This window comes from Lepidochelys kempii, chromosome 5 (genome assembly GCF_965140285.1).
Source record: "Lepidochelys kempii isolate rLepKem1 chromosome 5, rLepKem1.hap1, whole genome shotgun sequence".
NCBI classification, from domain to species: domain Eukaryota; kingdom Metazoa; phylum Chordata; order Testudines; family Cheloniidae; genus Lepidochelys; species Lepidochelys kempii.
Genome location: NC_136384.1, coordinates 27397140 through 27413316, shown reverse-complemented (window position 1 = coordinate 27413316; position 16177 = coordinate 27397140). Strand labels below are relative to the sequence as shown.

Below are 16177 nucleotides of genomic sequence, written 5' to 3'. Positions count from 1 at the left end.
TGCACCCCCAGCCAGAACCCTCACCCACCCACACCCCAACCCTCTGCCTCTCATCCCCAGCCCCACCCCAGAACCCTCACCCCCGCCACACACCCCAATCCTCTGCCCCAGCCCTGAGCCCCCCCCACATTCCAAACCCCTCGGCCCTACCCCCACCACATGAGATTTATTATGTGCACCGATATGGAGGTGATGTGTCACACATCACCTCCATATTGGTGCACGTAACAAAATTCATTCTGCACATGCGTGGGAAAAATTAGAGGGAACACTGGTCACAGGCCATGAATTTTTATTTATTGCCCGTGACCTGTCCATGACTTTTACCAAAAATACCCGTGACTAAATCTTAGCCTTAATCATACTGAAAGCAGAAAGCCAAATCCTGCTTGCCTTATTCGTATGAACAGACCAGCTGAAATTAGGGGATCATTCACATGAGAATACGGCCCAAACAAAAGTTCCAGAGAAACTAGATGTATTAACGTAATGAATTTTTTTGGAAGGGAAGCATGCATTGCATCTGCCTGTTCTGTAATTGACCTTAGGGGAGCTAGTCTGATATTTTGACACAGTCCCCACTCTTCATAAGAGTTAACTTGTACCACCAAAGAGAAAACATAATGGAAGGAAGTAAACAAATGTAAAAACCCAGAAATTTAAACATGAAGCCAGCTCAAAGAAACTCAGATTAAAGTAGCTGAAAATAAAAGAGGGAAAGAAATGACCTTCAAAATAAAATTATCCTGGTGTCCTTTACTAAGATGTCCTTCTGATATTTATTGCAGGAAATAACCTCCAAGTGCTTCCTGAATCTACTATTGTTTACAGAAGACTAGTTGCAAATATCTCCAGCAGTCTTCTAATGAAAATTATAGCACAAAACAGGTATTTTGCATTTCTTGTTTATTTGCAGCTGCAGGGAACAGAAAGTTACCATATGTTTTATTAGTCAATACAAGATTTATTGAATCATCCAGGCTTTTATGTCTTTTGTGCTAGTAGGGTGGGTGCATTAATAAAACAAGAGTTTGCAACTATTACCTGCATCCTGCTTAGGGCATAACCCAAGAGCTGGCAATGTGAATATTTGATTGTCTCACTGGGTGCCGCAAGAAGAAATCAGTTAAAAAAAAATTAAAAAATAAACCCTTCACAGAAATGCACAAGACGTGATGATTCAGCTAAAAATATTGCTTTAAATCCATCTCAATAGCAAATTTATCGTGTTAGACAGGGAAGCCAAAAGAAATTTCCTCTAAGCAAGAAGCAGGGGGAAGCCTTGGAAACTATAACCAGTTCCCCACTCTACTTTCCATGCCTGGGCCAAATGACCAAAATGAAAACATGCAACATTTTCCAAATTAAAGATTGCTGATGCCTTTTCTTTATATATACTTCTCAATAGCAATCTCAGTTTTCCAGTACAAATCTCGTTGGATCTAATAATAATACAAATAATTCCTGCCAATTAAAAATAGCCTTGTGGATATAATATAATGGATACAGCTACCATATGCACCAGAATGGGAATATACACATCTAAAAGGAGAAACCATGTGGAGACATAGCTTCCTGAGAGTGGATTGCAGAGATATGTTCAGTCTCCAAAGATCCTAGGCTACTGTTGACTTTTTCTAATTTTCTTTTGCAGGCCTTTCTTCTAGGGAAACAATAACAGAGGAAGAGTATTCAAACCACTAAATGCATGCAGTTAAAAACAGAGAGATTTATCACTTGACCTTTACTTTCCAGCCTGTCCTCTGTATTAACAAATCAGTATAACATGATAAAATGGCAAACAGATGGATAGAGAAACATTTGTGATAAACTCAGCTCACTATGTTCAGTGAGCCAACTTCAATGTTTTCTTGTTCTTTGGGGTTTAGAAATGTCCTGCATAAAAGTTCAGTTTATGTCAACTTTTACATCAGTAAGGCTCACTGAGAGAGTAATCAGTTCTACACAGTGATGAGCTGCCAAAAGATGAAGAACCGGTTCCTTCACTCGCTCCGGGTCTTCGGCGGCACTGAAGGACCCACCGTCGAAGTTCCACCGAAGACCCAGAGCACCGCCGGATGAGTAAAAATTGCCTAAAGTTAACCATGGGCTTAAGTGTTTTCTTGTTAAAGCATTCAAAAGCATTTCTAGTTGCCTCACAGCACACTGTCTGGTTCCTTGTGTTCTTTAACAACCGGTTCTAACCCGGCTTCAAAATTTAACAACCGGTTCGCGTGAACTGGTGCGAACCGGCTCCAGCTCACCACTGGTTCTACAATCACTTCATACAGCTATTTTTCCTTTCTCTTGACACACTGGGAATAACCCTTTGTGCTACAATACTGTGTATAAATCTGACCCTCATCAGAGAGCTCAATACAATATATCTCTCTAAGAGGAAACCAGAAGACTTAGAGCGCCATTTTCTGCTCTTAAGTTACAGCAGTGCATCTTCAAAGCAGTGTATGGAGAAGCATGGTGTAACTGAGTGCAGGATTTGGCCAACATTAAGCAGAAAGTCAAACAGAGATGTTTTAAAATATAATAAGCCACATGGTCCAAATCATTGGGATTGGGCAGATTTCACTAAGAGCTGAATTTTGTCCTGTGTGTGTCTAGAACATTTGTGTTGCTACTTCATAACATAATCTAATGTTTGATTGAATTTTTAAAAAGAAACCTTTGAACTGTAAAGAACTACAAATTCATAAGCACTTGAAATTTCTTTTTAAATGAGCTGGGAATAATTTAGTAAAATAAAACATCTGCTAATAATCCAAATTTTATAGTTCTCAGCCCTTTAAAGCCATGTTTTTACTTAGCCCAAGTAACAAGCTCAGACCTGCAAAATATTAGTTGTAATGCTCCTATACACAGTAAATAAACAAAAATTATAGGGAATTCATATTTGCCACGAAAAAATACTCTACATATGAGGTAACTCATTATGGGGCATTATTATTGTTATTTACATCCTGCTTTTTCATTCTATTGCGATTGTGCCTCAGAACCACAATCAGGGCCCCACTGTACTATGACAGCATTTCCCAAACTTTTGAAAGTTGAGCCCCCTTCAGGAAAATGAAACCAATCATGCCCTCAAATGACATGTTGTTATAGGCCTACCGTTCTTACTTTATAGATCTTCCACAGCCCTATCTTTCCCTGGTGCGCACACACACACACACACACACACACACACACAAATGTTTTCCAAAGATGTCATTCTTCATAATATACTTCTTCTCTTTTCCTGTATGGTCTGAGCAGTGACATAGTTAACAATATTGACATTAAAAGTATCATCTCTGGGCACTTGAGTTAGCACTCACTGAAATGAATGGGGCAGTTCACATGTCAGAGATATTGTTTCAGGCTCTCTGCAAACTCAAGCAGTCAGCGCTGCATTGCTTACACTCAGGTTATGGTGTGAAAGTCTTCATTACCACAGAGCTGAGGAAAACAGACCAGAATTCCTCTCCCACAGGAAATTATAATATTTCAACATTCGTTTTCATCCTGTATCAGGATGAAAAGTTGAAATCATGGAAATTTTCAATTTGGAAGTACCAAAACATTTTGTTTAGACATTTCTATTTGAAATAAACGTTTAGTTTGGTTTGTTGAACCAAACTGAAACATTTAGCTTTGAGTTCATTCAACATTGGACTGCATTCACCTATGGTGTGATGGTGCCTCATAGGAGTTGTAGATCAGATACCTCTTGTACCCTATGGACTGGGCTCCCTGGTCAGACATCTCCCATGATGCACCCCAGTCATGTGATTCCCATGTTGTAGCACATGACTCAGTAAAAGGAAACCACAGGGAATCATGAGAGATGTAATCCAGCCAAGGAGCCTGGACCAGAAGAAAGAATGGAGGCATGAAGAATCTGAACTACAACATCCATGAGGCACTGCATCATGAAATATTTTGGTTCAGTTTAACTGAAATATTTCAATTTGGGTTGAACTGACCTGAAATAAAATATTTTGTTTTGATTTTCCCAACAGAATTTTTTTTTTGTCAAAAATCAAAATATTACTGTGTAAAATTTCAATTGTGTGGAAAGTGTATTTCCCATTAAAAACACATGAAATATTTTCAGGGGGGAAATTTCAGACCAGTTGTACTTCACTGTACATAACAGCTAGAATTGCTTTTTTTAAAAAAAAAAAAAAGGAAGTGGAGACTCTGGAGAGCAACTGAGAAATCTGTCCATGCCTCCCCATCCAACTACTCTTTCGTGGCATGCAATACTTTATGAAACACTGTACAAACAATACAAACACAGTTCTTGTCCCAAGGACCCCTCAGTGGAAATTCTATTCTATCTTCTGTGACCACAGAGGGCTCTCTGTGTGTCTGGACTATGCAGATTCACCAGCCATTTGACCCCACAATGTGGGGATGCACCAGGCACAAGTCCTGGCTACATGCAGCCTGGACAGAGGATTTTCCCATGGAGATTCTCACTGTGAATTCCCATTGCTTGGACTGCTCACCAGGGAAAGGATTTACACCGATATGGAGTATGGGCGATTTCTCCTTGAGTTGAGTTTTAAATGTGAGCGATGCTTTCTGTCATGAATTTAGAATAAGCTCTATCATATGCACTTTTTTTTTCTTTGCTGTAAATTATGTTCTCTTTGCATCCATGGTTACAGTGAAGAATAGATAGCTGTTGAGGGATACAGTTTACCATATTATGTCCACTGAAATAATCTGGGCTGTTGAGTGACAATTCATTACTGCAATGGAATTACAGAAACGAGGAGTTCCATTTGAAGGGAATGGAACACCAAAAGAGGTTCATTTTGGTCCCAATCCTCTTCTCAGCACCCTCCTCTGGGTGCTATGGAAATTAGGGTTACCATATTTGAACATTCAAAAAAGAGGACTCTCCCCGCCCCTTCCGCACCCCCATTCCAACCCCTTCCTCAAAGCCCCCGCCCTAACTCTGTCCCCTTCCTGCCCCATTGGACCCCATCCCCAAATCCCCGCCCCCGGCCCTGCCTCCTCCCCTGAGCGCACCACGTTCCCCCTCTTCCCCGCTCCCTCCCAGCTGCGCGAAACAGCTGATTCATGCCGCAAGTGCTGGGAGCCGGGGGGAAAATCAGGCGCTCTCTCGAGTGATCAACATTCACTTTCTTTCTCGAATGATCAACATTCACTCTTTTTCTTGAATGATCAACTCTTCTTTGGGGAAAAATAATAATGGCAAAATCCCGGACGTTTTTAGATATTTAAAAATTCCTCCCAGATGGCGATTTAAGAACCAAAAAGCCGGACATGTCCAGGAAAATACGGACGTATGGTAACCCTAATGGAAATGCACAGGGGGCAGTGGGAAGGGAGCTACCCACCAGACCAGAGCCTTTTCGCAGCTGTTGCTGTAGCCTCTAGTTTCCTGCACCATGCAGCTTTCCTTCTCCCTTCTGCAGGTGTCTGAGGAGAAAACAGGGGAAAGGCCCAGCTATTGACACTCCAGACAGACCCTTACCCTCTGCTGCCAGCTGACATACCGTACAGCTCAGCTCCTGACCAAGCAACAGGTGTATGCCTACTGCATACGCCCTCCCTCAACTCCTGTTCCTACTTTGAACAGCAGAATCATCCTGGTTCACTGTCGATGGCTCCTCCATTGCCACCAACCACAGGAAAAGGGGCCAGGTTTTCCCTATATCTGGAGATTCATATTAACAAGTGTCCTCTGCATCAATACTTCCAAAAAGACTGAATGAAAGTAGATGACTCTTTAGCTGCTCACTTATTAAGTGATGTATGCAGCTGAAATAGGGTTTTCTGAGTACTGAAGATGTTAGCCAAAAATGTGTACTCTGATTAACTAGTTCCTCTAAAGTTGGAAGTTCAGTTATGCACCCAATGGACTAGAGTCTTTGAATATTTCAGGGAAAGTGCCTGATTTCAGAAAATTCAGTGGAGCTGAGAAGTGCGTGTGTTAGTTACAGGCAAGTCCTTTACAAAAACCCAGCATATCTGAAGCCCAATATTTTACCTCACACAGACATGCTACTTCTCAAAATACTCCTCAGCTTGAAAATTTAAAATAATTATTCCTGCAGGCATCCAAGAAAGAAGCCACTCACCTGTTTAGGCCTACCAACTGTTTGATTACATATTCCTTAAGGACCGTACTGCTAACAGTAAGTAGATAGGTATTTTACAAGTTAGCTCTAAATCAGACTCAGATATGCTCAAGCAATTAATTTATTGACAGGTTTCAGAGGAACAGCCGTGTTAGTCTGTATTCGCAAAAAGAAAAGGAGTACTTGTGGCACCTTAGAGACTAACCAATTTATTTGAGCATGAGCTTTCGTGAGCTACAGCTCACTTCATCAGATGTTTACCGTGGAAACTGCAGCAGACTTTATATACACACAGAAATCATGAAACAATACCTCCTCCCACCCCACTGTCCTGCTGGTAATAGCTTATCTAAAGTGATCAACAGGTGGGCCATTTCCAGCACAAATCCAGGTTTTCTCACCCTCCACCCCCCCACACAAATTCACTCTCCTGCTGGTGCTAGCCCATCCAAAGTGACAACTCTTTACATAATCAAGTCGGGCTATTTCCTGCATAGATCAAGGTTTTCTCACATCCCCCCCACCCCCATACACACACAAACTCACTCTCCTGCTGGTAATAGCTCATCTAAACTGACCATTCTCCAGGTTTAAATCCAAGTTAAACCAGAACATCTGGGGGGGAGGGGTAGGAAAAAACAAGAGGAAACAGGCTACCTTGCATAATGACTTAGCCACTCCCAGTCTCTATTTAAGCCTAAATTAATAGTATCCAATTTGCAAATGAATTCCAATTCAGCAGTTTCTCGCTGGAGTCTGGATTTGAAGTTTTTTTGTTTTAAGATAGCGACCTTCATGTCTGTGATTGCGTGACCAGAGAGATTGAAGTGTTCTCCGACTGGTTTATGAATGTTATAATTATATATAATTATTATATAATTATAATAACATTCCACACAAAGATGGACTACAAGCCGTCAAGAACACTATCCCCGATAATGTCACGGCTAACCTGGTGGCTGAACTTTGTGACTTTGTCCTTACCCATAACTATTTCACATTTGGGGACAATGTATACCTTCAGATCAGCGGCACTGCTATGGGTACCCGCATGGCCCCACAGTATGCCAACATTTTTATGGCTGATTTAGAACAACGCTTCCTCAGCTCTCGTCCCCTAAAGCCCCTACTCTACTTGCGCTATATTGATGACATCTTCATCATCTGGACCCATGGAAAAGAAGCCCTTGAGGAATTCCACCATGATTTCAACAATTTCCATCCCACCACCAACCTCAGCCTGGTCCAGTCCACACAAGAGATCCACTTCCTGGACACTACAGTGCTAATAAACAATGGCCACATAAACACCACCCTATACCGTAAACCTACTGACCGCTATTCCTACCTGCATGCCTCCAGCTTTCACCCTGACCACACCACACGATCCATCGTCTACAGCCAAGCTCTGCGATACAACCGCATTTGCTCCAACCCCTCAGACAGAGACAAACACCTACAAGATCTCTGTCAAGCTTTCTTACAACTACAATACCCACCTGCAGAAGTAAAGAAACAGATTGATAGAGCCAGAAGAGTTCCCAGAAGTTACCTACTACAGGACAGGCCTAACAAAGAAAATAACAGAACGCCACTAGCCGTCACCTTCAGCCCCCAACTAAAACCCCTCCAACGCATTATTAAGGATCTACAACCTATCCTAAAGGATGACCCAACACTCTCACAAGTCTTGGGAGACAGGCCAGTCCTTGCCTACAGACAGCCCCGCAACCTGAAGCAAATACTCACCAACAACCACATACCACACAACAGAACCACTAACCCAGGAACTTATCCTTGCAACAAAGCCCGTTGCCAATTGTGCCCACATATCTATTCAGGGGACACCATCACAGGGCCTAATAACATCAGCCACACTATCAGAGGCTCGTTCACCTGCACATCCACCAATGTGATCTATGCCATCATGTGCCAGCAATGCCCCTCTGCCATGTACATTGGTCAAACTGGACAGTCTCTACGTAAAAGAATAAATGGACACAAATCAGATGTCAAGAATTATAACATTCATAAACCAGTCGGAGAACACTTCAATCTCTCTGGTCACGCAATCACAGACATGAAGGTCGCTATCTTAAAACAAAAAAACTTCAAATCCAGACTCCAGCGAGAAACTGCTGAATTGGAATTCATTTGCAAATTGGATACTATTAATTTAGGCTTAAATAGAGACTGGGAGTGGCTAAGTCATTATGCAAGGTAGCCTGTTTCCTCTTGTTTTTTCCTACCCCCCCCCCAGATGTTCTGGTTTAACTTGGATTTAAACCTGGAGAATGGTCAGTTTAGATGAGCTATTACCAGCAGGAGAGTGAGTTTGTGTGTGTATGGGGGTGGGGGGGATGTGAGAAAACCTTGATCTATGCAGGAAATAGCCCGACTTGATTATGTAAAGAGTTGTCACTTTGGATGGGCTAGCACCAGCAGGAGAGTGAATTTGTGTGGGGGGGTGGAGGGTGAGAAAACCTGGATTTGTGCTGGAAATGGCCCACCTGTTGATCACTTTAGATAAGCTATTACCAGCAGGACAGTGGGGTGGGAGGAGGTATTGTTTCATGATTTCTGTGTGTATATAAAGTCTGCTGCAGTTTCCACGGTAAACATCTGATGAAGTGAGCTGTAGCTCACGAAAGCTCATGCTCAAATAAATTGGTTAGTCTCTAAGGTGCCACAATTAATTTATTGTATTTCCATGAGATTTTAAACCCAAAATTGCCACCTGGATGGAATGAAGACAGTATGGTTTCCTGTCTGTGGCAGACTCCCCCCATGTTGCTTTTCTAGGATACGGGGAAGAAACTTAGCCCTGGGGGAGTGAAATGATTTAAACAATTTCATCATTTCTGCAGGCTGCTTTTACCAGCACTAGAGATTCACAGTCCAAGAAAACCAGAGACATGTATAGAGAAGTACAGCTACTGATTCTGCAAAAACAAAGTATCGGATTGGAAGAGTATTTATTTAAGACAAGGGGGGGTTGATTCAGAATACACTTTTTTTTTTACACTGGTATAATCCTATTCGACTTCACTGGTATTACTCCTGATTGATACCAGTGTAATTTAGCCTTAAAACCGTATGCAGCAAAAGAAAATGCAGGTGAAGTGAAAAGTCTATCTCAAATTGCTATTTAAGGCTTAAGGTTCACTGAACTTTCTCCAAACAAACATACTGAAGCATCCAAATATAAGAGGGTATAATCCCCAGAATGACCAAATACATTGTGAGTTTTATTTTAAAACCTCTGACTAAACAATATTATCAAAACAATGTGCTGTTAGCAAATTCTTTCCCAAAGTCTGGAAACAACTACACACTGAATTTCAATTACTCACATCTCTTGATCTATAGAAGAGAATGCAAGTATGTACTCTGCAGCTAAGTAAATTTATTCAAGAATGCATTTTCAACGTGTCAAATGGGGAATGGGATACCTGGCTTGTACTTTCGCTAATGGGCCATAGGTATTATGAAGAGATGCTGTGACGGGATGCACTTGCTCTACAGTGGATGGGGAAGAGTTAACCCTACATTGTAGGCTAAGGAAGCAATACCCCTTCAGCTCTACTGGGCATGCTCCAGTTGGGGGCGGGACCACTGGAGAGGAAGGACACAAGTTGTAGGCTCCAGCCCCAGTTGCTGGGGACAGTGCAGATGGGGAACCCAGAGACAGCAGAGATGCCCAGACCGTAGCAGTGGGAACCACGGTAGGAAGCAGCCCAGGAGAATTAGACAGTGGTCCAGTTAGTGACCTGGAACTTTGAGTCAGCGTATTTCGGTCGGACCCCCCGCTGATTTAGTGGCACATGCTCTGGCCACTACCAGGGCTCTGACTGGGGCCCGGTGGAGAGGGAGGGCCTGGGCCTCCTTACCCAGCTGCCACCACCCCACTTTTTGTATGAAGAGGCCCCCCTTCCCCGACAGAGGCCACTTGGCCACTAGGCCTTACTGCCTCACAGATGGGGCAAACATAATGACTTTGGCCACTAGACCTTAATGCTCTGTTGACTGGGGTGAATCTATTGACTTTGGCCACTAGGCCTTACTGACATGCTAACAGGGGCAAAGCCATTGACTTAGGCCACTAGGCCTTGCTGCCTGGCTGAGTGGGGCAAATCTATTGATTTTTCTATTGACTCTGGCCATTGGGTCGCACTGCCCTGCTAATAGGGGGGGATACATTGACTTTGACTATTAGGCCTCACTGCCCTGCTAACGGGGTAAGTATATTGACTCCGGCTATGGAGGCATAAACACAGGTTACGTACACCCCGCCCCCACACCCGAGGGAAGACGGTGCGCACTCGCCCCCAGCCCTGTCACAGATGCACATAAACTTTCAGCCTCCTCTTCGCAGGACAAAGAATGAGGGTGCGAGAAGCACAATGAGTCAGAACGCGAGCAAATCCCTTTCTAACATTTCATGCTGAGTTAAAAGAAGGGGAGGGAGAGGGAAAGATTCAGATCACTATTATATTGGGAAAATAGGCAGTGGAACAATCTCCTGATAATTCTAAACCACAGCTAGCCTAACATAATGCCTATTAGACATCCTTCACTCTCATGTACTAGCTCCAAATGCAGTAATCATTGTGTCACTTCAAACCCACTAAACATCAGGCACTCTGATTTGGACGCAAAGTATCACAGAAATTCAGAACCAAACCTTCGGCATGGGGAAATCTTTTTCATTATATCTATGCTTTCTAGACTGTAATTGTGCTGTAGGAGAATCAATGTTTTGGGGGGTTTTGCAGTTTTTTTAAATTTTACAACACCAAGCTCTTAAAAAAAAATCTTTAGATGTGGTTTCCCTGATGAGATGAAGCATGAAAAAAAGATGTTTTGACCTCACAGCACACAGTAGTCCAGAGGCAAATCTGTCTTCTTGCCTAATAACTTTCAGTGAAACTAATCAACATATGTTTACTTAATGGACCAAACCAAAGGAAGAGACATGCCAGTATATTGTGCCCTTACAATATGTGCAAACACAAACAAACAAGTAGCCTTGCATATAAATATGAATTTGCATACTCGCTTGGATAATTAGGTACTACAGTATGTTTGTGCATGCAAATACACAGCTGCAAGTGCAATTACACATAGCTGACCTCTCACATACTTCTTATAGCTGCAGCTCAGGGACCAAACTTACTGACCCTCTGAGCCTCATACGATAATCTTTAGAAGTTCAAGAGCCACAAGAGACGAATAACCTTTACACATGCATTTTTTTAAACATTAGCATCCTACTTACTGTATCACGGCTAATTACAGCTAGAGCTAGAGGCCTTGTGGGTCTCTATCCTGGTCATAAGTCTTTGGAAATCTGGTTGATATGTTGTCAAGGCAGTAAGGAGGAGCTCAGTCAGATGTTGATTTGTAAGGACTGCATGATGTTTCGATTTTACAAACTTCATCACAGAATACAGCGATTCACAGCAGTATGCTGTGCCAAAAATTGAAATGAGTCGCACACTAGTCTTCTTGAGTTGAGGATACTTCATTCATAGAATCATAGAATCATAGAATATCAGGGTTGGAAGGGACCCCTGAAGGTCATCTAGTCCAACCCCCTGCTCAAAGCAGGACCAATTCCCAGTTAAATCATCCCAGCCAGGGCTTTGTCAAGCCTGACCTTAAAAACCTCTAAGGAAGGAGATTCTACCACCTCCCTAGGTAACGCATTCCAGTGTTTCACCACCCTCTTAGTGAAAAAGTTTTTCCTAATATCCAATCTAAACCTCCCCCACTGCAACTTGAGACCATTACTCCTCGTTCTGTCATCTGCTACCATTGAGAACAGTCTAGAGCCATCCTCTTTGGAACCCCCTTTCAGGTAGTTGAAAGCAGCTATCAAATCCCCCCTCATTCTTCTCTTCTGCAGGCTAAACAATCCCAGCTCCCTCAGCCTCTCCTCATAACTCATGTGTTCCAGTCCCCTAATCATTTTTGTTGCCCTTCGCTGGACTCTCTCCAATTTATCCACATCCTTCTTGAAGTGTGGGGCCCAAAACTGGACACAGTACTCCAGATGAGGCCTCACCAATGTCGAATAGAGGGGAACGATCACGTCCCTCGATCTGCTCGCTATGCCCCTACTTATACATCCCAAAATGCCATTGGCCTTCTTGGCAACAAGGGCACACTGTTGACTCATTCCTGGCACTTGCTTCCAGAACTGGATTGTACACTGTGATTTATGCATAATCTTTAGAGCCTGGTCTTCCTGGAGTTTCAATAGTTCCATTTCTACAGTAGATGTTTCTGTAATCACGGTTTTGGGAATCAGACACCTGTCATTGATCACATCAACCATGAATGGATTTACAAAAAAGGGGAAGCAGGATCTCAGCTTCTGCAACTCTTCAAACCTGGACTGACAGTCATTAAGCAGGCCTTGTAATTTACCTCTGTGAACTTCTACTTTGATTTCAGGGAATGTGTTTACCCTACTCTTGAGATGGGGAAAGTGGTTCAAGTTTCTTGACACTATGTCTCTTTGCAGAAGCTTTAACTTGTTCTGGAAGCTGGAGACTGTCTGAGTAAGGTCAGAAATAATCTTCCCTTGGAGTGCCAAGTTGAGAGTTTGCAGATGCTGCGTAATATCAATGAAAAACATCAGATCCTGCATCCGTTGCGGATTTCCTTTTCTTCAAAGGAAAGCACTGATGGAGTTCCACAAATCTATTTAAGACATTGCTGGTTGACAACCCCCCTCACAATACAGCCGAAAGAGACATTGTTAGGTTGTCTTCAAGATCCAGCTCTTCAATAAAATTTTTGAATGGTTGATGAGTCTTCTCATTTGAACAGATGAAATTGACAATTTCCAGGACTGTTTTTGTAATACTTTCATACTTGAAGTATCTGCCTGTGAGATGTTCACGACAGATGATGCAATGAACAGGGAGAAACTCTGGAAATTTAGGATCGTTTTTCAAAAGTCTGATAAGGCCTACTTTTTTTCCCCACCACTGCAGGTGCTCCATCCGTTGCAACACTAACAAGTTTATCCAGTGGTACATCAGCATTTGTCAATGCTTTGTCAAATGCATTTTTTATGTCAACACCACAGGTTGTTTCTTTTAGAGCCACTAAGTCCAACATTTCTTTTTTACAATTACATCCGTGGAAACATAGCAAACAAATATCACTAGTTGTGGTTTATCTTGAATATCTGTGGATTTGTCGACAGCTAGTCTGAATGCTAGAGAATTCTTTAGATCATTTTGCATCTTGCTTGCATCAGCACAGATCTGGGAGATCCGCCTCTCTGTAGCGTGGTGCGAAATTGGAATTTGCTGCATTAGTTGTTGAAGTTTTGTGTTACTTTGATCTAAAATTGCAACCACTTCTGCAATATTCTTCTTAACAAATTCTCCATCATGGACGTTTTGCACGAGTAATATTCCATGCCATAACAAAACTAGCTTCAGTCTTTGTGTCAGCTTCCTTACGGAATGCCGAAAGTAGTGTCTGTTGACTATTGAGGGGTAATTTTAAAGTGGTTAGCTTATTTTTCCTTAATTCTGATCCAGCAGGATATTTAGAGGAAAAGTTATTGTGATTTGTTTCATAGTGATGTTTCAAGTTGCTCGCTTTGTAGTGAGAAAGCAATGCATTGCAGATAAGGCACAGAGGGGTCTGCCACCTTTACTAGTGAATGCAAAATCTTCCTCCCATTCTGGCTGAAAACTTCAGTTTTCTTCTTCATACTTGCATTTCTTACCATTTGATGATGTCAGTGTCACCCACAAAATTAACATAGGGTTAACACTTCAATCTATAACTATTCCACTGCGACTTATGAACAGTAAACACAGCCTGTCGTGTGCAGCATGGAAACCGATCACAGCACACAAGGTCTGCAGAGCACTAGAGTGACGCAATTTCCTGTTATAATGAGCATGTGACTGAAGCTAGAGCCTAGGCGCCACTTGAAGGGCTGAAGCCCCAAGCAGCAGTGCCTCTCCTCCTGTGGGGCTGAAGCCCCAAGCAGCAGTGCCCCTCCTCCTGCAGGGTTGAAGCCAAGAGCACCAGCTCCCTCCCCCAGCAGGGCTAAAGCCCCGAGCCTTGGCTCCCTGCCTCTGCAGGGCTGAAGCCCTGAGCCTTGGCTTGCTACCCGCAGGGCTGAAGCCGCAAGCTCCAGTTCTCCCTGCTGTGGAGTGAAGCCCCAAGCCTCGGCACCCTCCCATGGGGCTCGAGCAGCAAGCGCTAGCTCCACTTCCTCCTCCCCCCCAACATGGGGTGAAGCCCCGAGCTCAGTGGGCCACAGTTGACCCCTTAAAAAGCCGCACGTGGCTTGCAAGCCGTGGTTTGGCCATGCCTGCTCTATTATATACTATTGCACGTTTTAGATAATTCATGGTAGGATCTCCTTGAAGGTTTTCTAATAACTTTTCATAAAAACTAGGACAGTAACAGTAAAGGAGATCCATAAAGTAAAGAGCACATAGTGGTTTGAGACCTGCGAACTCAAGATACCACCTCTTCTTATATTCTTACATGACAGCTAAAATCAGCTGAGACAATTGAGCTGACAGTCCCAGCATTTCTACCTCTGAGGGCTGGGCATTTTCAGGGAAAGGCCCTTGACTCTGGAATTCTCTTCTCCCTTTGGGCATGAGTTTGATGACTTTCAGAGCATGTTTCAAACCCTGTTTACTCAGGCTTTCCCCAGAGGGCGGGTATTTTCTTTAAGGCGAAGGGTGGGAGTTATTGCTGACTTTATATCAATTGAGATTATTTATTTTAAATTTTAACAGTACATTTCACACAGAGCAAGAGAGAGAGAGAGTGATAAATGCACTATATAAAATGAATGAATAAATAATGAGGAACATCTGCACTGAATCTAATAATATATTTTGAAATACATGTAGTGCACATATACTGAAATTCAGATTCCTGATTTACCTGATAAACTCCAAGGTATAGTACTGGATTGGGGAACTTCCTTCACTGACTCCAGGTTTCCATGATAGCGCAACCTCTGAATCAGAAACTACTACGACCTGAGGCTGATAGGGTGGGTCAGGGGGCATGCATTTATCTAAGCCAAAAGAATGGCATGTAATCAGTATTAGAAAAGCAGACAGATTTTATAGACACAAAACTCCACACACACACACACATTCCTCCCAGGACCGAGAATCAGACTGGTGTTTTACCACAAAACAATCATACTTGTAAAAATTCTATGTTAAAAATATTTAAACTTAAGTACTGTACATTAATCCGATTTAGCTAGGATTCACATGCTGCATTGTAGGCAGGAAATATGCTAGAGGAAAGAGGTTTCTTTCTTCAAATGCCCTTGCAGGCATTTATAAAGGGTCCACAAGGCCCCTGGTACCTCAGGTGGCATTTATCCTTTTAAATCTTTTAATAATGTTACTGACCATTTTGCCACTACAAATACAGCCTGCCCTCTGACATGAGCGACTTTGAGCAAAACAGAAATTTTAGCTCTCGCTCTATGTTTACCTGCCAGCAAAATGAAATGTCTTGGATTAACTCTGCCTCAGCCATTTCATAATGGAAAGCTATTTACACAGATTTTACCTTGGGATAAGGTTGTGATGTCTCTGGGCATGCTGGGTCGTCCTTTTCCTGCCCAGCCATAAGATCCTACACTAACGCGGTGTGGAGTGTTTGGCTTTAAATCGCCAATAACAACATCCTGTCAGAGACAAGAAAAAGAAGATACAAAAAAGTAACAGATCTGTTTCATGTTACTGAAAATGACATTGTGTGCTATGCTGCTTGGATGAGATATCTTACATTAATATCTTACATGATATTTTCCATGCAGGCCCCTAGGAAAATTGCAACAATGCCAATTCAGTACACAAACAAAACACACAAACAAGGTCACGGGTTTCCTGACAAGCTGCAGTTTTACCCCACAGGGATCTACAGAACTGACCTAGACCCATTTCTCAGCAAAATTCTGAAGTCTGAAGAAAGTTTTTATGGAGCTCACAGTCACACACTTTGGCTGCTGAAATTTAAGTCACATACATTCCCCTCTTGAGCCA

At 42.6% G+C, this 16177-nt stretch overlaps 1 protein-coding gene across 3 annotated transcripts in view; it reads right to left on the bottom strand.

Annotated features, from left to right (window-relative positions):
- EGFLAM (EGF like, fibronectin type III and laminin G domains) overlaps window positions 1-16177 on the bottom strand; it is a 131792-nt gene that overhangs the window by 70361 nt on the left and 45254 nt on the right. For all 3 annotated transcript variants that reach the window (XM_073346166.2, XM_073346165.2, XM_073346167.2), the window contains exons 5-6: window positions 15702-15819; window positions 15054-15189 (exon numbers count right to left, since the gene is read on the bottom strand). In XM_073346166.2, coding sequence (XP_073202267.2) covers window positions 15054-15189; window positions 15702-15819 — 254 coding nt within the window. The remainder of the gene's footprint in view (window positions 1-15053; window positions 15190-15701; window positions 15820-16177) is intronic.